This window comes from Merops nubicus, unplaced genomic scaffold (assembly GCF_000691845.1).
Source record: "Merops nubicus isolate BGI_N331 unplaced genomic scaffold, ASM69184v1 scaffold26061, whole genome shotgun sequence".
NCBI lineage: Eukaryota > Metazoa > Chordata > Aves > Coraciiformes > Meropidae > Merops > Merops nubicus.
Window position 1 is genome coordinate 17,593 of NW_008589442.1, and position 27,776 is coordinate 45,368.

Consider the following 27,776-nt stretch of genomic DNA (forward strand, 5'->3'; position numbering starts at 1 on the left):
TACATTAATACATTTTCCTTATGCCAGCATAGATTTTGTATTTCATCACTTAAAATCGTGGATTTCGTAGGAACGTTTCAAGTACTGCCTGTGCTAAGAAATTAATTCGGTGTGGTGTTTCTAACAAGTATGCATGTGAGGTTTTGGTTCGATTTTTAGCACATAATTTTTTAAAGTCTTTTTTTTTTTTTCTTTTTGTCAGATTACGTCTACTTTGAAAATTCTTCAAGTAACCCGTATTTGATACGAAGAATAGAAGAGCTCAATAAGGTAAACAAAATTTTCCATCCTCTTTGAAGTTAATTGAATTTATGATGTTTGATTTGATTGCAATCAAAACAATGCTTTAGCAGTGCTCTGGTCATTAGAAGCTTAAAAATACTTTTGTTCCGTTAATTTTCTGGAATGCTTTGAGACCTGCTAGATTGTTCTTTGGTATGAAGTGACCTCGTGTCAGTGGCAGCTCATTCTCAAGGTGATTATGGCCGATTGTAGGGCAGTACTCAGTTCAGTGCCAGGATCACAGGGTATGAAGCTAATATAACCCTTTGCCTAGAGGATGGAAAGCTTTGTAATTTGATCTTTCTTGGGGGAGACTTGCTCAACAGGAAGGTTTGGAGCTATTACCTGTTTCCTCAGACTTTGTCTTTGCTGCTTGTTCTTTGGCCAGTGTTTTATTTCTCTTGCTAAATTTCCCTTTCATTGTATCTAAACGGGAAGCGTGATAGCTTGTATGTGGGAAGCCCGCTGAAGTCCTCAATGATGAAATTTTATCCAGTTGAGGAGAGAAGACTGTTCTGAAGCCGTTAGCTGTGTCCCAGACATTCCACTTTATCAGGTTTAATACCAGCATGTCCATTGCAGCCTTACAGAAGGAATGTAACATTGCTGGGCTGGATTTCCGTTTAAATTAATGGGCTGAAATTTTTTTTTTTTCAGCCACCACTGATGGAAAAACGTGTCTTTCTGCAACAGTTACTTGGAAGAGAAAATGTTTCAATATAATGACAAAAAACCTGAATGCTGGGGCTTTCAAGTTGAAATGAATCGTTTATCTTGTGTTGTCTTTTTCTACTGAGTACAAATGAAGCCTATTGAATGAAATAGATAATTCTGCATTGTAGCCGTCTGTGTTTTAACAACATGGCTCCTGTCTTAGTATTTTAGTTCCTCAAAATTTAAAAGCTCTGAGTTATTTAACAGGAAAGGACAGAAGTCCTACAGGCTTTGTACCAAAAATTAGTGGGCTGCAAGGGGAAATATTTATGCATGTATGTATACCCTGATTTTTTTTTCCTTTGTGTTAGGAGAACTGGTATTATAAGAGATGGAACTTTCCTCCATTCTTGTCTTAGCAACAAGCATGTATATCGGTTTTAATTTTGTTTCCTTGTGGATCAATTGCGGGTCCATTACCTTTGGAGACTTCCCACAGGGGAATTTGTATCTTAGTCTTCTAGTTTCTTAAACTGTGGTGCCATCATTATGGTTTTCAAGGACTCCTTGGTAGTGGGATACAATTCCTTTAACTTAAATTTTCTTTATTGATTTTAGAGATGGTAGACTGGCCAGGGCTGTTACAAACCCATAGATGTATTTCCCCTAGAGTTTATATACAGCCAGTTTCACAAATTGGTAGGTGCTATCTTATAAGTGATTGATCCCCTATATCTTGTTTTAAGAAAAAAAACTCAAACCTTTCAGAAACTCAGACTTTTTTTTTGTATGTTATCAATGGTGTAGAGTTTATTGTCAGGTGCAGCTTCCTTTGTTCTCCTGATTCTTTGCACCAAGGAAAGCTTAGGTTGGATATTGGGACAAATTTCTTCACCGAGAAAGTTATCAGGCATTGAAACAGGCTGACCAGGGAAGTGTTGGAGTCATCATCCCTGGAGGAGTTTAAAAGCTGTGGAGGTGTGGTGCTGAGGGACATGGTTTAGTGGTGACCTGGCAGTGCTGGGCTGACAGTTGCACTTGATGATCTTAAAGGTCTCTTCTAACCAGAACGATTCTCTGATTCCTTTACAAATTACCTTTTGTTTGTTTGGTTTGGGTGTGGTTTGTGATGCCTTTGGGTTTGTGTGTGTCTATCTATCTGTTTGGTCTGGTGGTGTTATTTTGTTTTTATGGTGGTGGTCGTAGTTTAGCTTACCATTGTTGTCAGAGGAAAAAAAACCTTCTGCAGTTTCTCTTGCGGAAATAATAATTGTGAATTCTTTCTTTTTTTCCTCCTGTCCTACAGAGATTGGAGAACAGCCTGAACCTGAATTCTGTACCATATCACAGTCTCTTTCGTTAGGATTTTAAAGATGCTTTTGAATTCTACTTCATGTAGGCATCACCTGAAAAGTAGCATAGTGGCTTGTTAGTATGTTGTAACTGCATGTTAGTGGTTTTGGTTTTTTTCTTTCATGCCTGGAAACATCTGTAACTGGTAGAAATGGTGATTCCACAGAAATAATTAGGATGGAAAGGCCAAAGTCAAATGGATCACATCAGAGTTTCTGTCCTAATGTGTGTGCAAGTGGAGGGTACTAAAAGGCAATGCTATGTAGCCCTGCTGCAAAATTTATTATTATTTAGGAAGTTTTAGTTTGATGCATACAGTTCAGTCCTTGGTTTGTGCTCAGTTTTTCTTTTTTTCTTTTTTTCAGACTGCCAATGGGAATGTGGAAGCAAAGGTGGTATGTTTCTACAGAAGAAGAGACATATCAAGTACACTTATTGTATTGGCAGACAAACATGCAAGTAAGCTTGTTTGGATTGTTTCTACACAAAATTGCCCAACTTGGACAGAACTTTGCAAATACAAGTATCAATATTATTATTTTTAAGTGTCCTTTTTCTGTACTTACCTCCAGCAAGCTGCATTACTTGTTTGGCTGACTTGTCACTTTCCCCTCCTACTCCCCCTCCTTCCCTCCACCTTCCTTTTCCATGAATCTTTTAAAATGTCATTTGGTGTATGATTTGATTATGGTGGGGACAGGACAGAAGTTTTTGGTTAGGGCTGAATAAAGATATCATCTTTTCTCCACAGAAGTGAAATGCTTAATTTTTGAGATGAGAGGAAGTATATTAGGACATCACTATTTTGAATATTTCATGTCCTTTTGTTAGGGAAAAACAACGTATGTGTTGAGAGGAGACATAAAACCTTTTTTTTTTTTTTTTTTTTTAGTACTGTAGTTACTTTCTGATTTTTTTTTTTAACAAAGAAAAGAAGAAAAAAAAAAATAAGAAAGATGGGGGGGGGGGGGCGGCAGGAATGTTCTTCATGCTACGTTACATCAGTCTTCCTTGCATATATGCATTCCTTAACTAATTTCTTGACTTTTGTTATTTTACAAAATAAAAGATAGGAAGAATTTGTGTTAACTTACATTGACATTTACGCTTCTCATAAAGAGATCAGAGGCATGGGAGGTACCTAGCTGACCAGAGATGGAAGCTTATTCCTAAACACGTAGCATTACAATTCTTTCAATTATAGAAATTTTAAAAACGCTAAAAAGTACATGCAAAAATATAGAGATGTGTCAATATAGATTAGATGTTTGCTTATATAGCTTCTGTTAAAAAAAAAAAAAGGTTTAAAAAACTTTGGTTAAAACCCCATGCAAAATAGCTTGAGAAGCTGCTGTAGACCTATGCATTCTAAACTGAAGGTGGTGAGAATGGTGCACTGTGTAGCTCTCAAGGAGAGTATGCATCTCTGAGTGGAGCAGCAGTGCAATATACTACCTGACCTCAGGCACTTTATCGCAGTGCTTTCAGCCTGTTTGACTCTCTTCTATTTGCCAGTGGGGATTAGGTTTAGGTTCATGACACCTTCCTCTGCCAGTTCAGCATCCCTCTTCTCCCATCCCTGCAAGGTGATGGACATAATACTAAAAAAAACAGTTAGCAAAATTGACATGTTGAAAGGGAGAAAAAGACTGAGCAGGTGGAGTTATTAAGCTGTTTTACTTGTGGGCAATGGAGTATGTGAGATTTAGCTGTTCAGATCGCTTAGAATTTAACCAAAAGCATGGAGAGCCGTATCAATCCTTGTCATTCAAGGCACATACATCAATGAAAAAGAAGCAATCAGATCTGTGCATGTCAAATTATGATTTGGCTGCCAAGCATCATTGTATTTTAATGTGCTTCTTGTTGTGTATATATGAATAGACTATGATGTCTGTGTAATACAGATCTACATAGTTGTAGTGCATGGGGATTGATTAAATCAGATATTCAGTTTTAACAACGAATATAATGTCTTGCTGTGTTCTCACAACTGTAGTGGCACTGGGGAAAATATACAGCAAAACTAGCCCCTTATTGATAAATTTGAATATTTTCTGTTGTAGATTCAAGTCCAAATAAGTCCCTCTATTGCACAATACCTTGCAAAAAAGGTCATGTGGCACTAGGATGAGATTTGGCTGTTGCAGAATTGTGGTAGCCGGCATAGCTTTTTTTTTATATCTCTTCAGTGCAGCAGTATTAATTTTATCTGAGAATACTGAAGCTTAGTAGGAGCATCACCACAAACAACATGACTATTGATTCCTTCATCTGTGTCACACTTTGCTAGATTTAGTAAAGGAAGAAGGTAGGAATGACTCAAAGAAAACACATCTGAGGCTGAAAGTGAAAAATATTTGAACCTGTGTAAATGCTCTTTGAACCTGCAAAGGCTGGAATCTTTCTGTGATAAGAAATTTAAGATTACTTATATAAAAAAATAATTAGTTGTTCTTATTCATACATGTTTGAAAGACAGAATTCTTCTATAGCACAATCCTATTAATAGAGCCACCAGAGACAGCTGAGGCTGTCTCTTAGTGTAAATTTCATTAGTAGCTAACATTTTTTTCCGGCATGTTTCTTTCTGATGCAGAATAAAAATGCTAGTAAATTACTTCCATTTATTTAGATAGATGGGCTGTTGTGTGGCTTCTGTTCTTTAGGAGGGACAAGAGAGTAAAATTAAGCTTTTGGACAGCTGTTAATTCTTTACCCTGGGGAAAAAAAACCCTACATCCTGCATGATATAATGAAATTACATTTTGTGGATGTTAAGATTCTAGTAGAGATACTCAAGGCTGTCACTGACTTGGAGTTCATTTCCATAAAGTCTCCTGTTGCCTCATTTTGATGCATTTGCAGTAGATGTACGTATCTGCATCGCTGATCTTTTAACTGCCTTTGTTCAGCTGATTAATGGAGCTTTCTGACTGCAGACATTTCTGGATTCACACAGTCTTCCATTTAAGGCGCCTTTATTTTAGACCTACTGCTGAGGTCAGTGCAGTGAGAGAGCCAAATAATGGGAAGATATGGCCAGAACATGAATGGAAAAAGTATATGTACATTTTGTAATATTTTTTTCCCTTGCAATAAAAGAATAAAAAAGATGTGATTGGAAAATGAATGTTGCAAAGTTCAAAAAAGTAAAAATTTAAAAATGCTTGTGCTTTACCTTGTATAATCCATCAGATGTGTGAAACAGACAAGTATGAGGTATGTTGTCTTTTCTCATAACTCTGCAAAGAGAAATGAGTTGGAAGCACCTTATTCTGCAGTTGGTGATTGTAAATTAGTACCTGATGTATGCAACCTGATTCTTGGATTTGATCTTACTTACTATTTTTATCATATGATAAAAAGCTTGTCTGGGCTGTCCTATAAATCTTTCAGCCTTATAATGGCTTCCACACATTGTTAGCACTTGCTATCCATAAGCCTTTTTAATCACCTCAAAAATTATTCTAGGGAATTTCTCCACCTATTTCTGAAATAAAATCATAGAATTGTAAAATGAACCTGCTCCGCTGGTAGGAGACTGTTTAATATTCTTGCCCAGAGACTTGATAGTGGGTTAAGATAGATATTGTATGCAAACAAGATTGCAGGCAGAACTTGATGAAAGAAGCAAGAAAGATAGCTTACTCTTCAAGCTACTGTTGGATGCTGCAACTATTTCCTCTATATTTAGTTTCTATATAATGTCTTACATAATTTCATATATAATTACGTAAATGTTTCCAACATCAGGAATCCAACCTCCTTATCTTCCTTTCTATCAATCCATGCCTAGCCATCTCCAGATACCTGTGATCTGCCTTATGACCACCGTTTTTGCTTCATTAAAAATGTTTATGCTGATTTGTAAAACAATAAGTGACTAGTTGTAGTGGCTGGAGAAATGAGTAGTTAGTGCCTGCAGGTTTGACAGGTTTGTGGTTAGTTTTCAGCAGCTGATGTTTGGGTGCCAGGTATGTATGGCAGCATGGTTTTATAAGTGCCGAAGCTTCTAAAAATAAACGTCTTGCAGCAGTGAGGTGTCATTGCTCAGTCAGTCCACAAGTTGCCTGAGACCTGGTAGGGCATTTTGAGAATTTTAGGTAACAACAGTTTAAATGCAGTTTGACAATAGGTTCACAAATTAGTTCTTTTTATTTGTATTTATACCATTTTGTTCTCCTCCTCCATTTTCTTCCCAACACCACACAGGCAGATTTAAAAGGAGGCAGATTTTTTAATTCACTAATGACGCTTTGTCTCTGTTGTTACCGAGAGGAGGAAGCTTGTTTTTTTTCTCTTTTGGGGATGGTACAGTAAGGAAATATATGCCAGGCATCCAAAATAGTGTCTGTTTGCTCTGTATGCTACCAGTAATAGTGGCCATGGCTGCAAAAGATGACCACAAGAGGGTTTTGGAAGGGATTGTAGTGCAATGTCTTGATATTGTGGCAAACTCCTGAAATGTCAAGGCACAAGGATTTCTATTTGTTGAAACTTTCACTGTGTTTTCTATAGCTGTGAACCAATATCTGGTTTTTGGTAGAGAGCAATTTAAGGCTGAGGCTTAATATAGACCATATAAAACTGAACCTTGAAGAAGGAATGTATACTGTTCATTTCTTCATATGTAACACTTCTGTAATGTCCTTCTGAGCTGCTTAGTTGAGCTGTTAAAACACGAAGAGTTTAAGCTTCCTTTGCTACCAAAGGAAGGTGACTAGCACCAGCTTTACTCTGTTTCCCCATGTTTTGACCCCTCTTTTTTTTCTCTACATTTTTTTGTTAGTGATTACCATGCTAACTAATTCTTCTGGTACTACAGACTGACTCCCAAGCTGGCCAACCTAGTGTGCTCTCTAAACATAATTTCTGTATCTTGTTTGCCTTTTTGTGTTTCCAAATTCTGCCATGTGGCCACTCATATGACACCCAGAGCGCAGAGTAAAGGGCTGGTGCTTTCTGCCTCTGATGGTGTCCAACAGGAGCCCAATCTAATCTATAGGAAATTGGTACTCTTCCTAGCGTCTAGCAAATATTGACGTTTAATTTTGCATCTCAGACACCTAGTCATTTTAAATTACAATTACTGCCTCTTGGGTTTCTCCTGCCAGCTCAGAGTTTACTCGTTCTAATTGTTTTTACCCATATATGTTAGCTTTCACATGAGTCTTGCTGTTTGTATCCAATCTGCCTGTCTCTTGTTCCCAATATAAGTTGTCTTCAAGTTTTGTTAATGTACTACTAATAATACTGTCATCAAATATCAAATAATACTTAATCTAACACACTCTTTGCAGCATTCCACTGGCTATTTCTGCATAGTTAATATATTACTGTTTGTATTAAAACTAAATGTTTAGTTTTAAATCTGCACAAGCACATCTATCAAGCAGAGAGATTAATTTTTAAGTAGGGTTTTATGAGAGCTTTGAAGTCCCAATATACTGTACCTACTGTATTGCCATACAATTTATTCTATGGTAGTGTAAAACATCACAGGCCAGTTTTTCTGAAAAGATTTCTTATACATTTTTTAAATATATGTATGTTTTGGGGGGATGATGGTCCTTATTTGTCAGGAGCCACCATTCTTGAGGATGCAGTCTGCTTCACTTAAAGCTTGAATGCTTGAGCTGTAGGAGGGTGAAGTGCAGATGTGTCAGGTGGGCTTGTCCTGGATCCTGAGGCTGAGTGAGCCCCTGTTGTGGTTTATAGTCTGACTTAAGCCTTTGCTGTCTGTGCAGGGGCAGAGAGGTGGTATTAGTTACAGCTCTTGTCAAACCCACTTTTGCATGACTTCAGTGAGGCAGATTGGTTCCTGATGCTGGATCCAGCCCTCTGTTCTCTCCTTCCCTTGGTTCTGAAAGCATTTGCCAGGTTATTCTATTCACGAAATCATGACCGTGAAAAAGGAGGGAAGATGCTTATGTAGACTTGGTTGTTTGTTATTTATTACAGTATTCCTGTCTCTTCCTTGAGAAGCTATGACAGTTTTACCTCTGTGTGTATGGGGAGTTGTTGTTTCCTGTAGAAATGTCTGTCTTTTTTAAAGAAAAAAATTATTGTGCTTTTTTTATTTTGAAAGGCTGTGCACATTAGAGCTGGCATAAGATGAAAACATGCGCCTCCCACCTTCCTTATTTTGTTACAAAATCTAGACACATAAATAAAACACTAGCTGGAAGACAAGCCTACCTGAAGGGATGTGGTTCCCAAGATTAGCTTGGTTGTGCTGTGTGGTTTCATTTTGTTGGTTGATTTTGTTGGAAGATTTGAGCCATTAAATATACTGAAGATAAGTATTTTAGGTTGCCTCTTATAGTGTTTTTCCTGCATGACGCAGTGCACTACTCCCATTTTCTAAAACCTGTTGTATGCACAGGCATGAATGCCTTTTCATCTGTGCATCCTTCAGTTTTTCAGCAAGCTAGCTCAGAACTTGCTGACTTGTTTGTGGATTGCTGCTGGTATATTTATAGAGTAGGTCAGCAGCCACAATATTAATTTTCAACTAAAACAGCATCCGCTTCAGTAAATAAATTGCAGAACCATGAAACAGTGGCACAAATGTAAATTTGGTGTTCTAGTTGCTAGGAAAGTACTAAAATGTAAGTGTGTACTGCTTTATGCTTAACAGCTCATGTGTTATAAGAGCTACTGTATGTTGCAGTCCAGTTTAATTATGTTACTGTGTTTTTCCTTCCTTGCTGGAGCAGCTTACCTGAGGGATGTATAAACCACAGGTCCTTTTCCAGGACAGTAAAACAGTGATCGACTGTGGGGAACCTGAAGGGTATATAATTTTGTCACCCCCCTTTGGCATAATGGTGGCCTATTTCAGACTAAATGCAATTTTAGTGTTTTATAAAATGGAGATCACTCCTTTCTCTTTGCTTTATTTTAGGATAACTGTGAAGATTATAGTTAAGTTATCTTGATGGTATATAAATCAAAACTGTGCCTGGATGTGTTTCTGACTAGAAACGTTTCTTGGCAACAACAGTTGAATTAAGCTGCAGGCATAAGTCTACTCTTTGAGAATACTGTTGCCATAAAATTACAGTTTTACACTGTATGAGACTTCACAGCTCATTCTAGTACAGTCTGGGAAACTTTTCTTGTGGTTTGTAAAATACTCTAACTACCTTAAGTTCATTTTCTGATGTTTTCTTTTGCAGTTGTTCATCATGGAGAAGCTTTGTGTGGCGTGTTGTTTTTTTGGGGTTTGGCGTTTTGTTTGTATTTTGCCTTTTACTGCTTTATGTTGTGTAATTGACAGGGTACTTGTTAATGAACACAAAACATACTGATATTTTGTTTCTTACAAGAAAGGTGCCTAGAGATGGTTTGGTCAGTTGTGTATTGGTGTGGATGTGATTTCATAGAAATACTGTGGCATTCATTTAAAAACTGGTTGGTTAGCTCCAATCCAGCGATAGTGGATCCTGACAGAACAAGGCAAACTTTTGAAATGCGGTGCTGCGGTCTAATGTGTGTGGTGTGGTTGGGGTAGAGTAGGGCAGGTGGCAAGACTGACCTTAGGCACTTGGTTACATTGCAGTTAATCTCCTGGCTGTGATCTGTTGGCTGTTTGGGTTGAAAAGAAGGAAATATGGTAATTAAATAACTTAACCTTTTCAGGGGGCATTGCCTGCAAAAGCTGTTGAAGTCGTTGGGATGGAACAATCTGTGATATCCTGAAAGAGGAGTAGGTTCTAAGATAACAGGTGCTTGGCAAAGAGGAAAGACTTTGCTTTCATTCCTTCACCCATTGTGTGTAAGCATCTTTGTAATGATTCCGGTGGAGAGGTGCTGGTCTCTGAGAGCAGCCCTTTTCAGAGCTTCTCTGTTGGTAGGGCTTCCAGCTTCCTGAACAGTGTGACCTGTGTGTACTTGGAATGCTTTGATCCCAGTAGTGAATAAATACAGTTCTTCACTGGCATCATTTAAAGGACCTCTACTAATTATTTAATTGTTCACTTGTCTGAAATGTGAGGCTTCAGATGAAATTAGTTTTAATCTAAATAATGTGCATTTTTTAGCAAAGTTCTGGAGCAGCTCATCCTGATTGGTTCAGGATAAATACTTGCACTGTTCCTGATGATCAATTTTGTCTCTTTTTAACTAGGAGAAATGGAAGAAGAGATGGAAAACCCAGAAATGGTTGATTTACCAGAGAAACAGAAGCATCAGCTACGACACCGTGAGCTATTTCTCTCACGACAGCTGGAATCTCTGCCAGCCACACACATTAGGTAACGGCTGTTTTCCTCCAGTGCTTTCCACTCAAAAACCAAATGGCATTATTATTAGTTAACTGTTCTTCAACATAAGGTTAATTTCCGTGTGCAACTTCAGTAATGCCATATTGTGAATCACCTAAGCATTTAAGATGTTTTTTCATAAAACGTGTTTCTCTTTTTTAGAGGCAAATGCAGTGTCACTCTTTTAAATGAGACGGAATCCCTTAAGTCGTATCTGGAACGGGAGGTATGAACTATTCTGTGAACCGTTTAGCTTGAACAGTGTATTCTGGCACAACTTAGGATTGGTGGCTTTTTGCAAATTTTCTGAAAAGAGGGTGGTTCTTTCATTTCTGTCCATACTGGACATTGACAGTGGGAAGCTTTGGGCTCCGTACAGTTTTCATTCTGATATAAAACTTTGCGGATCTACAGGCCAGACCTGTTGTTTACATCCCTGTGACAGTAAACTGCCTCTCTCCTTATGTAAAGAGAGCCCTACTTGCTCATCATCCTGGCAGCCTGAAAGGTCAAACCTCATGCCCTGGACAAGATAGGGTGGGAGATGTGGTAGCTGTAGAGCAGGGAACAAGCCGGCAGGTTGTATTTCTCTATATTTGCTTTATCTTGAAATCTTCCAGGTTTGTGTGAGTATGGTTTAAGTTTGACATTACCTCAGATTTCTGAAGGAACTTAGCTCCCTGGGTTTTTTTGAGTTCACTGTTAAAAATATTTACCTTTAGTCCTTCATATGCCACCACAGACACTTAGATCCTTGAAAAACTGCTTGTCAGTTAACTTCTGAGTCCTACAGAAATTTATCCTGTTTATCTCTTTCAAGGTACCTCAGACCAGACACTTGAAACTGAATTGTCTTGCACTCTTAATCTCTATTCAGAATATAAATCTTGGGGTTTGCTTTTTCAGATGTTTAGGATTTTAAAAATTACTATTGCAGTTTTAAAAAATATACTTTTAATTATGGATAGACCTCCAGCTGCCAGCTCTGTTTAGACAGTCTTGGAATTTTGTTAGTCTGGGAAGATTTACTTGGGAAGATTAGCAAAGAATTGCAGTATATTATTATTTTAACACTTCTGCAAGCATTATATTTGCATTTGAAAATGTTAAGTAATTATACAACAGAGGAAATATTGTAATTAAAAACAGAAGGGTAATGCTCATTATTGGCCTTTTAAAAAACAAGGAGAAAAAAGGTCTTTTTTTTGCAAGGAGCATTCTGTAGTCTGTCTTATAGTTGGGCTTTCTTTTTAAATGCTTTTTTTAGCTGTCTTTAGTATTTATTTAAGCATAAGATTAATTTTAATCTGATACTCTAGTTTAAGAGAATTTTAAACAAAGCACAGGGATTAAATAGTCAGGTTTCTCATTGGAATGTGAAACCAAAACCATGTAGAGTCTCCTCAGGGCTGCCAAATGGCATCACATCAAACAAGGGCGTCTGTTTTCAGAAATACTTGTAACCAGGTAGCAGTCTAGGATATGGCAATTTTAAAGCAAAAGTTAATAAAAATGAAATTATTTTAGATTTACAAATACCCAACTTTTAAGCAGTGTTCGTTCTTCGTTGCTCTGAATGTATTTTTATTATCATTGATGTTACCAGTAGGTACATTGAGACAGAGAAGGGAGCTGGCTGGTTTCCTCTAATCATTGCAGATGTAGGAATAAAAAGAGATTTCTTTTTTTTCATCCTTTTGAACTCTCAAAATGCAAGATGAGTGATGTGGGTTATTTTTAAAACCGAGCAGGCACTTAGAGATTTCACAGAATGAGAGAGTTCCCTGAATGTGTCCTGTCACTTAGCATGGTATTTTGCTGTGGTGCAAACTAACTTGGACAGATGGTAAAGAAATGAAAAGCTCAGGAACACAAATGTGCTTGAGTGGAGGGTAAAGAGATTAAAAAAAGGAGATAGTTGGTGCCTGGCAGATTCCTAGCACTGGATGGTATTGTTTTGAATTGTTTCTTCCTTCCCACACTGTTCTTAATCCATTCTTTGCTTTCAAAATATTTCAAGGTTTTTTTGGTTTTGGTTTTTTAACATGACTTCTGTCAATAAAGCCTAAGCAGTTCTAGGGAAATCTGTCATTTGATTTCTTAAATGTTATGACCAGTAGAAGTAGCTTTTCAGCCAAAGGTTGTCTGCATCAAAGGAGGCTAAACATGCAGACAGGAATTTTTAGGGAAATAGCAAGCATAGCAAAATTACGTTTGTGTTGCCTGTGTTTTACTCATTCCACCTGCTCTCTGTCATCTTCCTCAGGAAGATTGCTTCCTTAAATTTGGAGAGCAGGCTGAAGGGAGATCAGTACTGATGTTTTTACTGTGCCTGGCAAAACTGGGTTTCTAGTGGGAGTGAGGAATAGGAAGAAAAAGGAAAAAAACTGAATTTCCTGTAAATCCTGAATTCCCATAGAGATAAGGAGAAGGGCATAGCCAGTTAGAGTAAAAGCATTAGATTTCAGTATTCTGCAGGAAACTATTTTATATGTACCATCTATTTTATTGCTCTGCTAGAATATATCCAGAGGCTTGTGTGAATTTTGCTGGCTGTGCAGATGTCTGGCATTTCTGTTCCTATTGGTATGCCCCCTAAAAATAAAATGCTCATATTTCCCTCCCTCACCCAAAGTGACTTAATGAAAGTTAAGTTTGCAAGCTGTAATGTGAACTCACCACTATTTCTGCTCTGTACTTTCACTTTGAGCCTGTTTTATTTTTCCAGTTCTTTTGCAGTTTCTTTATGGCGTTGATTCTTGGCTGTAGCTACAGGTAGCTTAGGGGCTTGGGTAGGGAAGCTCTGAGCATATGTGTCTAGTACCTTGGAGAAGTGGAAAGTTTTAAGTGGATTAATGTTAACTCTGGGCAGGTGATTTTAATTTTTCCAAACACATTGAGTGTTTTCTGGTATCTGAAACGGAAATAGAAAACCCTTCTTTTTCTTAACTGCTGCAAACTAAGCATACAGATTTTTGACAGCTAAACGAACATGGAAGATTTTGAAGAGCCATGTTATTTTGTGTGAATGTCAATCTTCTTGTGCAACCCTTCTGAAAAATTGTTCTTATTGTGTAGTGGTGAGCAGGAGTTCACGTGTGCTTAAGAGCATACAAGGATCTTCTTTGTTCCTTGGACTATAGTTTGCATTGGCACTAAATTGGCATTTATGAATGTTTTCAGAAATCCCACTCAGTTTGCATGAGCTGGGGAATAATTATAGTGCTGTATTGGGGGATTAGAGTCTGTCTTTGAGCCCCAAACCTCTGTTTTTTTTCTCTGTTGAGGAGGCTCTGGTTGGGAAGAAGAGCCTAAAAGCTTTTCTTTCTTTCATTGAATCTCCTTTATTTGAGACAAAACTGGACAAGATATAAAAAGATAGCCTGAGACTGGTAGAGAAGGATTAAGTTTATTTTATAGAGAAAATTCATACTGATAATCAATAAAAGAGAAGCAGAAGGACATCTAACAGTCTAATACCATGGGAGAAAATGCCTACACAATGAATGACTTTCCCTGGCTAAGAAAGACTGTGTTAAGAAAATGACTGTCAAATTGGCCTTCCTTGGGGCCCACTGCATTACTATACTATGGTGTTTGGTTTGCATATTAGCTGGGCAACATGCCTGAAAAGCATGAATGTTGCACTGCATATATTTTGTCCTACAGTTAGGTATTTTGGAGTTGGAACGGAACAAAAAAAACCCACTATATTTGTAATATGGAAGCTTGTGAGATGAAAGCTTTCCACTGTTTTATTTGTGCAACAATACATTCTCAAAATACTGTAATATCTTGAACTTTGTGTATGTCAGGGAGCAAGAGACCAAGATTTCTTTACACAGCTATAATATAAATGAGTTTTCATATACTCTGAAGTTCCCTTCTGTTGTTAGGTTGATGTAATTTGACCCTGGTGCCTGTGCGAGTAGGAATCAATTATGTCAAAAAAATAGTTAATTTAAGATGCAACCGAATCCACCCCCCTGCCCCCCCAAACCCAACCACGAGACAGTGCTTCAAGTTGACTTGGCTGCATCTTGGAACAGCATTTTTCCAAGTGTTAGCTATGACTTTTATGCTGTTATCATGACATAACACAGGATTGCTCTTGCCCTGGAAGTTCATGCATTGGCAGTGGGGAAATGGCATGTTTTCTGCTGGAGGAGATTGGTGTGAATTCCTGTCATGCCTCTTGTGCTGTGCTGCACAAGTGGTACCTTTTTGTGTAGTAGCTTTCTTAGGTAGCAGAACAGGTTTGGCTCCTTGGCTGCTTTGGGTTCCTTGGCTCTAATCTGCCATTTTTTCTCCCTTCTATAGATGTTGATCTCTTCCCGGTTTTAGTAAAATTGGAGCGGAAAATATAGTTACTGTGTTTAACACTCTCACATTCTGTAACTGGATGCGTTATACATGTACAGAAAACATGGGAGACTTTAACTCTGTGACATCAGTCTTAGATTAATATGTGTGATACGGACGGCTGGGGAATAGAACTAGTATGTGCCTTTGAAGCCCTAGCTCACAGAATTTTTACCACACTGCTGGGGGAACTTGCACTGATTCTCCCTTTTTCAGGCTTTGTATGACAGATTGGGAAATCCTCTTCCCTTGCCACCTCCTCATGAAGATGAACAGGGCTTGAAATGGATGCTGGTTTTGTCCTAATTTTTGTTGCTTGCTGTCGACACATACAAATACAGGAAAGGGAAAATGAGATGAGCGTGAAATGAGACGTATTTAAACAGGGTGCCTGCTGTTGACACAGAAATATGGGGAAAGGGAAGATGGGCCAGAAACCTGAGATGTGAAAAATGGTACCCCGCACAGCCCATGTTTCTGTTCAGAAACGCTTCTCCTTCCTGGTGTTGCTGGGGACAGAGGTTATGATAGGTGTGTTATTTCATGTCTTACCAGGGCTCTCTTCCTGCCCTGTATCCCATACTTCACTTTGCTGGAGCATACCTGTTCTCCCATGTGTCACTCAATAGTTGTAGCTAAGTTGTTACCCATGTGGAAAATTTTAATTATTTATACTGTGCAGTTTTAAGTAGTTAAATTTTTGGCTGTTTTCTTTCTCCATCCTGGCAGGACATTCTCATTCTGGTATGACTTCTGCTTCAATTTTACACACCCAGGCAACAGAAGCCAAGCAGCTTTTTCAGTCTTTCTCATCTGCTTGAACAAAAGCAACAAATTAATGTATTGACACCTGCAGCTAATTGCTGCTGCTGCCAAATCTGCTACCCTCTCCCAGTAATGAGCAGAAGGAGACATGGTGATTTAAGTTTAGATAGTGGCAAACTAGAAGTTGATCAGCAGTGTATCCTTGTGACAAGGAAAGCCAAGAACATCCCAGTCTATATTAGCAGGAGCGTAGCGAGCAGATGGAAGAGAAGGAATTCACCCCTTTGGAGATTGCTTCTGGAGTGCTGTGTCCAGCTTTGGGCCTCCCAGCATGAGAGAGACATGGACATACTGGAGTAAGGCTAGCAAAGACAAGAGAGGTTGTCTGGGGCTTCGTGTCTCTGTGGGGTGTTTCGTTGGTAGGGCTGTAACACTCTGAAGTTACACTTTAGTTTGTACCAGTATTTCAGTGTGGATAAGTCACTAGCATCTAGCACTGCTATTTTGGTGAAATAGGAATATATCTATGGAAAAGTGCAATTTTTTGTTCTGAAACAGATGATAGTGCTAAAATTTATCTCCTGGCCCTTTTGAGCCTCATTTGTGAAGAGGAGCTTTGTTCACTTCAAAGACTATGTATTAAGGGAATGGCTGCTTTTGAAGAGAGATGTCACACTTATATTACAGAAGAAAATGGCAGCATTTAACGTAGGGTTTTGAAACTGGTGATTCATTTATTGTTTGTTCATTCCACTTTAGAATCTATATATAGGTAGTAAAATCAAACTTATAATGTAAAAGCTTGCTAGTATGTATGCAGAGCTGAAAGTAAAGCTATAATACTGTTTACTTTTTCGTTCTTGTTTTATTTTTAGGATTTCTTCTTTTATTCACTAGTATATGATCCTCAACAAAAGACCCTACTCGCTGATAAAGGAGAGATTCGAGTTGGAAACAGATACCAGGCAGATATAACAGACTTACTAAAAGAGGGTAATTGCCATAATTTATTTCAATTGTCAAGAGGCTATAACGAATGTGGCCACTTTTGTGTGGCCTGCAGAGGTATGAGGTGAAGGTTTCCACTGCCAGGTCGTGCTCCTGCGTGCAACGGTGGTGTGCATTGCTGGTGACCGAAGCCGAACGCAGTGGTTGTGTCTCAAACCAGTCTAAGTGGGCGTTTGTCCAAATCATAAAAGTTGTTGAAACAAATTGAATTAATTGGCTCTCTCAGAGTTTGCACTCTTTTTATTAAGAGATTTCAGAGTTACCATGGGAAACACAAATTTCCGTCATGTCTGTAAAGCTTTTTGTGTTTTTAATCAAGCCTCACTTTCCTGTAAGAACCCCTCCCAAATTACTGCCAATTAAATGCTGTCTACCCTCATCAATTTGCCCATTATTTCTCAGAGCCCTCTCCCCATCCCAAGTGTTGGCTGCCAGCCTAGACTTCTCACCTGCACAACAGACAGGAGAAGAAATTTGCTGGCTTGAATGTGCTGTGAGACCTCAGCCTGCCCCCACTGTGTCATGGGGTGGTAGCACCATGAGGACCCTGGCCCAAGGGAAAGGGAGTAGCAGCAGTAACTGATGCTGGTTACCAAATAGTAACTAACTTTAGTCTTGTCTTTACAATACCGTACGGATCCGAAAGTTAGTGGAAAAACTGAGAGGGATGGGGAATATTGGCATCTAATCACTCCTTTCCGAGACCTGTGTAATGCATGGGGAAAGGTCTGTCAGTATGCTTCTCCTGAGAGGCAAGGGGTTGTGACACATGTTGGAAGGATCTTCTCCAGACTGCATAGGCAGAGATGTGATCTGCCTTTGCTTAGGAGCTCTGCTAATGCTGTTAGCCTTACGTTAAAGTAGGGAAACAAATTGGTCAGGATTCTTTTTTGGTTTGTCTATGAAACTGGTATTTACTCAGCAGCTGGGCAAGCCTCCTAAGCGAAGATGAACTAATTTGAAAGGTGCTCTCTTCCCTCAGTGGGCCAACATGGGGCTTCAGAGAAGGATATTCTTGATGTTTTAAAGGGAGTAAAAAAAAAAAAAAAAAAAAAAACCAAAAAAAAAAAAACAAAAAACAAAAAAAAAAAAAAAAAAACAAACCAAACAAAACAAAACCAAAAACAAAACAACAAAACAAAAACCAAAAACACAACAACAACTCAGTAGCTCCTGTATGTTTTTTTCAGGATATTTTGTTTTGCTTAGAGTCATGAAAACAAAAAGCAAAAAGTCAGGGTCTGATGCCATGATTTCCCCATTAGAAAGTGGCTGATGCAGGTTGAACCAGTGACTGTCTGCCTGCTCAGAGCACCTGGGAGTGTGCCTGTTTTCCTGGAACTGCTGCAAGAAAGAGGAGAAGAGAGGGGCTGAAGAGAGGCTGTCTAGTTGGGAGAAGGATTAACTCGGTTTCCCATTACATGTGTCCTTTGAAAACAGTTCTTGAAAATCTGGTTCCTGATTAGACGAGATGTGGTGTGTCTGTCAAGCTGAAATTGGCACAAATAGGTGAATGAAAAGTTCACAATGGCCTGTTAGGCAGAGTAACTGGGGTGGGTCAGCAGTTAAATTATTGTTAGATAAAAAAGTCTTGAAAGTACTTTTATGTTGAAACAGCCATGCCAAGCATTTCAAATTTGTTTTTCAACCAGGTGAGGACGATGGAAGAGATCAGTCAAAACTTGAAACAAAAGTTTGGGAAGCCTTTAACCCACTAGTAGACAAGCAGATAGACCAGTTCCTGGTGGTAGCACGGTAAGAACCTTTTGCCTCTCTTTTAAATAAGTAAATGTTAATAAAAGCACTTTTTATGTTCCTTTTGCTTTACTAGTATGAATGGTTTGGTTGCTTGGTTCGCTTTCTCCGTTTTGAAATGGTGGACATTTTACATGCCTTCCTGGGAATGGCGTGACTTCAGGAACAACCACTCAGATTTACAAGTTACTTAATCATTTCCACAAAGGAAAAGCAAACGGCATGTAAAAACTATTCTGTAATTGGTGAGGTTTTTCAAATACTTCAGGGAGCATAGCAAAGGCTTAGTGAGCTAATTTCTTGCCAGTTCATTACTCTATCTATCTTTTCCCTTTCTCAAATCCAGTGACGTTTTAATGTCTGTTAATAGTTTGCTAAGAAGTCTGGTAAAATGCTATTGATTGAGCGTGGATGCTTTCTAATGCCTAGATTCCAATAGGTAAGCAAGATAAAGTTAAATTCTGCAAATCTGTACAGGTGGTGAAATGTGTGCTTTTATTTAAGTCCAAATCAATCTTTGACCAACTTTTCCTTTTTAAGAGATTTTAAAACTTTTTCATTGGCATGCACTTAGATTAGAAACCTATACTAAATTTTAGACTCTTACAGCAACTGGTGACTGAACAATTTAGAAAAAAAAAAAAAAAGAAAAAATGTGGCACTCCAAATTCTGTGTCTTTTATGTAAGTTTGTAGGACTCTTTGGGAGGTTAGTGGTGTAAGTAGATGGGTCATTGGACCTTTTGACGTTTTTAGTGGAACAAGTTATCACTGGATATGGTTAAGAGAGGAGTGTGTAAAGTTACAAGCTGCTAGTAGTATCAGGTTTACTAGTCTTGAGAGTTGTGTTTATTTGCCATGGTATGTGATAAACGTGGACCTTGACTCGCAGGGCTACCTGCTTCAGCCAAGGGCCTTATCCCTGGAAAATGGAGTTGAGTCTGTATTTCAATTTAGCAGAGTGTCTGGGCCCTGGTTCTCTCGGCCCTTTGGTTCTTGTTTTTTCCCATCCTGAGTTGTTATGCTTTGAATTTCATCCTGAATTTTCCTGAGTGTGTCATGGCTGTTCCCATGTTGGGTAAGTTAATGGGGTGTTCCCAAGAGAGGTGACACTAGACCTATGTGAAAATCTGCCTGGACAGGGCCCTCCAGTTCTTATGGAAGCCGCTGGATGATGCAACCAGAGTGTGTTTTTATCAAACAGCAGTGAGTGATCAACGTGCTCAATGATACAAACTTGGGGAGATACTGAGGGGGGGACAACACACAAAGATCTGAGGTAAATGAAGTGGTGAAATGCAGTGTACTTAAGACGAGAGGGGTATATACTTAGAAATACACACCAATTGATTTTACTCTGTACTTTGAAGATAAAACTAGCTGCTATGAACTTTGGCCAAAATTTTTTAAAATGGCTAATCTGCATTGCAGCACTTAAAAACCTTTGCATGGCCGCTTGGGCCTTGTGTGCAAGTTCAGGAACAGGGAGCCAACAGTGAAATGAAGCTGCTTAAAACTAAAAATGTTAACTGCAGTCCAAATTGAAGAAAATCTTACAGTTCAGAATCCATTAAGACATTTTTTGTCTCTAGTTAAACATATGCTTTATGTTGTATAGACTTTTAAAGGTTCATAAAGTTCATAGTGTTCTGGCTACACTAAAGAATCACTATAAAATTTAGGCTCTTGGAAGTTTCACTGGGCTGCTTACACAGTATATTGCTGTTACCCTTGATCTGTGCCAACAGTAAAGTCAGACTGGCTGAACTAAGAGATTTATGTGCAAAAGATTAATTCTACTTGTTCAGGTGAACTTAGGGAAATGGATGAAAGCGGGGAGAGGATAATCTCCACCAGTGATGTGGAACAAACAGATGGAGTGATGGGGTGAGCTGGGATATTTCCAGCAAAGGGTATTCCTGCTTTTTAAGGGACCCTTCTTGAGAAGCCCATGGTTTCACAGTTGCTTCAAGTGAAATGCAGGACACTAGTGAGAAGCTACCAACTTTATTCTCTGGGTAAATTTCAAGCAGAATTGATTCAAATTGCCACTGTGGTGTTTGTTGGTGTCAGGAAGACCCAGCAGGAAGCGAGAGGGTAGACCTGCCCCGATGGGTGGGGGCTTGCACCTGGGTTGGTTTAGAGTGACCATGGAGCTGCTTTGTGATGGGGGTTGCCACCTTGTGTAGGCTTTTGGTGGCAAAGCTGGTTTTCATAGTTAGTTCTGGCTGTTCGCTGCTGCCTGCTGGGTTTGCTGATACAGCCACTCGAAGGTGTGTGCTGTAATGAGAATCACTGAAAAGATCAGTATAAAAATTTCTTCAGTCCAGAATCAGCAAAGGATCCAGTTTATAATTAGATGCCACACACACACACAAAAGTATTAGTTCAGCTAAAGCTGGCAATGGGGGAGTTGTGAAGCAGGGATGAGGATAGTGACTGGGAGGCTGAGAGGAGAGCAAAGTGTGAATCGCCACAGAAACTTGAGAGGGAGACTGGTTTGGGTTTTGGCCAAAATCATATATTTGATGACAACTACTGCTTAAGCATTTTACCTTTCCTACTCCTGCACTGCTTGGCACTAGTTTGTTCCTCTGCATGGTCAACTAGTTTGGGGAGGTGGTCTGAGTGAAGTAAAAAAAAAAAACCCAGCACCCTTTTTTGTTGCTGTAGTTGCTCAGGGTAGTTCAGCTCCAGCTGCGTGCATGAGCACAAGCGTTTCACCCATGTGGTGTAGCAAGCAGCACAGGGAGTAGGGATTGCTGGGATCAGTGTTCCTGTTAAAGATTTCTCAGACTAATTTCTTTAGGAATAAAATGAGGAGCGTGAGGATTGTGGCCTCAGATACAGGAATGGCTGACACTGTAAAGTATTCAAGAGTAGTTGTATTCTTATGCAGGCTATATAATGTATATTATACAACATGAAGTTGTATGAGAGTGGTGAGACCCTGGAATGAGTTGCCCAGGGAGGTGGTTGAGGCTCCATCCCTGGCGGTCTTTAAGGCCAGGCTGGATGAGGCTCTGGGCAGCCTGATCTAGTGGGAGGTGTCCCTGCTCATGGCAGAGGGGTTGGAACTGGGTGACCCTTGTGGTCCCTTCCAACCCTGACAGATTCTGATCTGTTTTAGCAGAGGACTTTAGAGCCCTAATGGCTCAATGGTTGGACTTGATGATCTTAAAGGTCCCTTCCAACCTAAAGGATTCTGTGATTCTATTCTATGAAAATAAAGATTGGTTTTAATTTTATGAAGCTTAGAAACCCACTTGTGTTACTGCATCTCTTCTGCCTGCTCGTCTGTCTCTGTACCTTTGGACAACGCAGCGCTGCTCACACCCTTGCGGAAGAGCCTTTTGCCAGTCATAAAGCTTGCTCATGCTCAGTTCCTGGTAGAGCCAAAGCCTGTTGAGAGAGAAGCAACAGGAGGGTAGTACAAAACTCCTCGTTGGTGGTCCTTGAATCTTTCACTCTTTCTCCCTGTACACATAAGCCTCTTTGGTCATATGAGCTAAGTGAAGTGTTCATAGTAAGAAACCACATCTGAAGAGAATGGTCAGAAGAAGAGAACTGGCTCAGAACTGGGACCAAACCATATAATCTTGTTACTGAGAAGTGGAGTCTGCCAATCTCAAAAAGTGTTGTTTGGGTGTTTATATTTATGCCTGTTTTGCATGAGAAGTTAACGCTCTGTTTCATTTCTTTCAGGTCTGTTGGTACATTTGCCCGAGCACTGGATTGCAGTAGTTCTGTCAGACAGCCAAGTTTGCACATGAGTGCTGCAGCAGCCTCTAGGGACATCACTCTGGTAAGATTTTTAGGAGGACCTTAAGTTTTTGAGTGATGCAGGACATTCACCTCAGCGCTAACAGCTGGCAAAGAGAGAGGGGCAGGTGGATTGTAATTGCTGAGAAGCAAATCCTGTCTTTGCAAAGGAACCCTTTATTTACATAGGAAATAACTTCTGGGCTTGTGCCTCCTGTGACCAATCATGGATAATTCTATGAGGTAGTTCTTTTTGTCTTTCCTTTTATTAAAATGTTTTGATGACATATTTCCCAGCCCATCTCTTGTGTGGACTTAATATCTGTCATGAGAGGAAGACAAATGACTATCTGCCTGTCTGCAGTGCTACAATGCCAGAATTACACTCCTCAACACTTCCCCAGCACTAGACTGTCACTTGCATCCTTCGGCAAGGTCATCTGGGGGAAATGCCTTGTGCTCAGATCAGAAATACCAGTGGATGCATCTCTTTGAGCTTCATTTTAGAATAACTGAGGAGTGGTGACACTGTTCATATTTTATAATCATAAATGATTCTGAATAGATAAAGGGAAAACTTGAACTTCTATGTTGGAGGAAGTTTAATGAAAATATGAGTAAAATTTGTGAAGTCTCCAGAGAACTGTTACAAAAGCCTCACCTCCTAACTGGAATAATGTGAAATCATATATAGAACAAATTCTAGAATGGAACACTGTAGATTAATTATGCACGTGCATAAAACTGAAATGATGAAAGGCAAATAACATCCTGATTATAACTACAGAAATCAGGAAATAAAGCCAAACTTTCCTTTACTAATACCAGTTCCTCCCTCGTAACATGTTCTCAGCCCTTGTAAATCACAAATTGCAGACAGTCATACCTTCACTTTGTGAGGAGCAGTTGTTCCTGGGAATAATGCTACTCAGTTACGATGTGTGACTTCACTTGAATCTTTTTTTTTTTTATTTCTGGCATCTGAGGGGACTGTATACTTGTGTTGCTACTCTTATCTGTAATTTTGTGAATTGTTTCACCAAAAAAGTGCATGGCTAAGTTTATTAGAAAATATGCCCTTGGACCTCTGTCTTTATGCCCCATATGTGTCTGGTATCTAACAGAGCAGAGTCCTGTGCATTTTGTTAACAGTAGTGCTAAAGTGGTGGTACTGGTGAGTACCTAAGTAGGAACTGCTGATCTGCAAGGGCTCATGTTCCACAAATCCCACTTTTGTTAGTGAACGTTAGACTTGTATGCTGATAATTACAGTGAGTCTTGAGATGGGAACAAGTCTTTACTGTCTTTGTGTTAGGTATGGAATACTGCACTCCCAAACCTTAGTGTAGAATTTTTGTTGTTGCTGTTTCACTGTTAAGCATGATTTTCTGCCTTCATGCTTGTGCTTACTTCTGTCTTTCTCTTTTGTAACCACGTAGTTCCATGCCATGGACACTTTGCACAAAAATGTCTATGACATTTCCAAGGCAATCTCTGCGCTTGTGCCACAAGGTGGGCCAGTCCTGTGCAGAGATGAGATGGAGGAGTGGTCTGCTTCAGAGGCAAACCTGTTTGAGGAAGCACTAGAAAAATACGGAAAAGATTTCACTGATATTCAGCAAGATTTTGTAAGTATATAAAATGAGGACCCAAGTGGCCTCATCAGTGACAGAGTGGATTTACAGCTTGTCTAAACTGTGGTGGTTTTCCTTCGTGTTGAAGAAGAGGGCTTTGAACTGGAGCATGAGCCTTGCTGTAAATTGGGGAAAGGCAGACCTCGTACTGATGACAGTCTGTCGTACAGTCAGGATTTCAAATCACAGATGATAGCTTTTCCTTTAGAGACCTTAATTTAAAATCATCTGCTCCACTGCAGCTGAGGGAGGATTTAGAAAAGTGTTGTGACAGCCTAGCTGCTACAGATTAATTTGTTTGAAGGAGAGTAAGTACTGGGCCTTCTGAATTGTGAAAATTTAGTCACTTTTTTAATGTAACTTCAGAAAAGGGCCTTATGCAAGTTTTAAAATGGAATCTTGGGCATCCAAGGGAAGCATCCTGTAGTTTGGCCAAAGCTCCACCCTAGGTGCTCAGCTTGTAGATTCAGTGGAGCACCATAAAGAGAGCCAAGTTTCACTGTATTGCTGTTTGAGCCCTCGGGAACCAAACAAGTTGTTTCACTGTTGCTTGTCCTGTGCTCTAATCTTTTAGACAGAGAGACTTGGAAACTGCACAACACTCTCTGTGGTCCTGCTGCAGAAGTCCTTGTGCTTCTCACGCAGGAAACTGAGCTGGCAGGACACATTTCTGTTCCTAGTTATGATTTTTTAATAGGCCAGCTCCATAGAAGCCAGGCAGATCAGAACTGTGATGCTGTTGTCAGGGCTCTTGCTCAAGTCTTCGCTGCTGAAGCAGAGTCAGTCTGAGCCAGTGGGCTCCTTCCACATTGTGCCTCTCTTTAATCGTTTACTGTGAAGCCAATGCAGTATGAAGATTTACCTGTAACCTGCTGTACTTATGCACTGAAAATGCTGTTTGAAAGGGTGTTTAAATTAACATGGTAGTTGCAAGACTCTGCTATAAACTGTCAGTCAGAGGAATCCTGTGAATTTCAGTGAGGCTGTGCATCAGCTCTCTGCAGTAATTGCTGCTTTTCCTTTTTGTCCCTAGCTCCCATGGAAGTCCTTAACAAGCATAATAGAATATTACTATATGTGGAAAACTACAGACAGATACGTTCAGAAGAGAGTCAGTATTGTCTCTTTCTTTTTAACAGAAGATGTTCTACCTTGCCTTTGAAACCAAGTATTGTTGCTTTATTCTCCCTCTTGAGCTTCAGCCTTTCCAGTCAGTGGCTTCTCTAATGATGTGAAGCACCGAACAACCTCTTATCACTGAATTCATCAGCCCTTCTCTAAATGCAAACATGTAGCATTGGCACTTTGTTTTCAAGTTTGCTGCTACTTTATTTGTTTAGAGCTTTCAAATGTCTGGTTTGGAATTAAACAGTTTGAGGAAGGGAATACAGTTAATTAAGGTCAGCAATAAATTTGGTTCTGGCTTGTTATGGGGTGGTGGGTAGATGCTGTACAGCAGGCACCCATCCTTGCAAATTCTCCACCTCTGCCTGCCTGTGGTTTTGATGGCAGATGTATGGAGGCTCCTACATGTAAGTGTTTGTCTGGGAAGTGTTGATGGCTCAAATTCCCAGACTCGTTATACTTGAGAATCAACTTTGACTAGTGTTTACAATAATTTTTATCTGCTTGTTTAAATAGAGGTATGAAGTCTCCTTGGTCCCTGAAATAAAGCAAGCACAGTGCAAGCAGTGTGCAAAATGTTGCAGAGTACCAGTTGCTGAGAACTACTTAAAATATTTCATGAGGAAATTGATTTTAAAAAGGGAGTTATATATATATCTATATTAATAAAATAATTTTTCATTATAAATATCAACATTATGTTCAGGCACCTATTTGAAGTATTAAAAAAAGTGGAGTTATAAAAATGTCCTTCCTTAACTTGCTTCATTGGAAATTCAGCCTGGAATAAACACTAGATGCCTGTGGGGCTGACCAGTATTTAGCATGTGCTATATTCAGGCACTGTATATTTGTATTTGGATCCATAATGTGATTTTTTTTTTTTTTTTTTACCATTTTCTTCCTGATAGGAACACTACTTATGTTACAGAGGGAACCTCAGGACAAGCGAGAGATCTCTTTTACATCAACTCTGTATTACTTTATAAAAAAAATTATCAACTACATCCTTATTCCAGTATTTCCCCAAGTTGATTCTTTCACTGAAAGTTTTCCTTTTGATAAGGAGATGGTGGTAAGAAAGTGGGAGGGTGACACAGGCTCGTGTGGTGGGGAAAAACGGTGCTGGAGAAAGGAAGCCATGGTCTTTTCATCCTCTTGGAACTGTGTATATTGTTGATGGAGTGAGTGCTGCTGTACTGTCTGACTACAGCTGTTAAGGAGATGATAGCTGAGTGTACTCAGTCTGTATTCAGTACTTGCACTGAGGGGAATCCATTTATCTTATTCCCTTTATCCTTTATCTCACCTCAAAAATCCATGTAGCAATATGGCAGAGATCAGAAAAAATGAGGAAATGGATTTTATCAGTCAGTGAAAACTAGAATCTTTCACTGTTGCATGAAAATGTCACCCCAGTGCAGTTAGAACAGCAAATAATAGTAGGAAGTCTTGGGAAAGATTAAACCAAAAAGCATCTCTACTGCTCAGAAGGTCCATGATACATTTGCAAAGGTGAAATTCTGTTTCTGCCCATCTTGAGGTATGTAATAATGGTGGTGGTGGGGATAAGGGGCAGGGAGCAGTTTCTTTGGTGTTTGCTCTTGGCCACTGTTGGAGACAGCAGAACAGTGTCCCAGGTGTTTGCTTCCAGGCCTATATGCTGGAAGGCAAAACAACTGGAGAAGCTGTGCCTTGATTAGGAAGTGGTTAAATTATTTTGCTTTTTCTACTTCTATTGAACTTTCTTATTGCATAGACAAAATTGCAGAGGGAATAGTTGCCTGAAAGACCTTGATTATTTGTTCTTGCTGCAATTAGAAATCCAACAAACCTACAGTTTCTTGTGCTGTTTTGCTATATTCCTATGCAATGATTTTTTCTTCATGGTTAATACTGTACCTTACATGGTGGTGCCCAGCAGTGTACGAGGAAGTGGGATTTGGGGAAAACTTCCAATTAGAGGCTCTGTCCTTAGGAGACAGGATAAGCCGAGCAGGTAGAAATTGCAGTACAGAGATATCACGTCAATTAAGTCTGAACTAAGCTGAAGACCTCATCTCTAATTCCCAGCTTGTACAAGCAAATAATACTATTAAACATTTATAAAAAGCCTGAGGGAGCTATCTATATACAAAGGAAGCATAGGAAGTTATAGTTAAAATAACAGTGTATTACGTTTATGTTTTACTTGATGTGTTCAAAGTCTTTGGCACAGCACATCCTTTGCCACTTTTTCCATCTGTTTCTTCATAGTGTCTGTGTAGATTCTTTCCTCAGTATAATGTCACAAAATGGTTCTGGGACTAACAGCATTTCTGTACATAAGATATTGAAAATGTCTTAAGTAGAGATATGAAAAGTGTGTATCCCAAGTTGTTTCACTTTCAATTGATCTCCTAAGAGGATGATTAAATTAGATTTCAGGGCTGTATGTTACTGTTTTAAAAAAAAAAAATTGATAACTTTCTCATTCTTGTGGAATCTTTGGCTGAATGAACACAAAAATGTCCATTCGAAGTATTTCTATGAGTTACACAGCCTAGTAATGGTGGTTTTTATCATCAGCCAGTTGCCTGCTTTGATGGAAACTGGTCACTTGGGAACTGTATACGTCCTTCTGAGCTTCCTTTGAGATTTTCTTGTAGAGACAAAGTATTGTCATACTCCTGAAGCAGAATCCATCTGTTTCTTGCCATTGAGAAAGCTAAATTTTGAGCTGACTTCAGTATAAGACCCTTTCTCAGAACTGAACAACATAGACTTATGCTTGGTATACCTTGGATTGAAAGGCTTAACACCGCTCT

The 27,776-nt window shown here is 39.2% G+C and overlaps 1 protein-coding gene across 1 annotated transcript in view; it reads left to right on the forward strand.

Annotated features, from left to right (window-relative positions):
• Nucleotides 1-202: 202 nt before the first annotated feature.
• The window catches only part of MTA1 (metastasis associated 1), a gene marked incomplete at its 5' end in the record, with an annotated part of 64,906 nt that continues 37,332 nt past the window's right edge, over nt 203-27,776 (forward strand). Inside the window, 9 exons of the mRNA XM_008949606.1 lie at nt 203-270; nt 2,655-2,748; nt 10,424-10,550; nt 10,722-10,785; nt 16,562-16,679; nt 18,347-18,449; nt 22,154-22,253; nt 23,650-23,838; nt 24,878-24,955. Of these exons, the coding sequence (XP_008947854.1) occupies nt 203-270; nt 2,655-2,748; nt 10,424-10,550; nt 10,722-10,785; nt 16,562-16,679; nt 18,347-18,449; nt 22,154-22,253; nt 23,650-23,838; nt 24,878-24,955 (941 nt within the window). The remainder of the gene's footprint in view (nt 271-2,654; nt 2,749-10,423; nt 10,551-10,721; nt 10,786-16,561; nt 16,680-18,346; nt 18,450-22,153; nt 22,254-23,649; nt 23,839-24,877; nt 24,956-27,776) is intronic.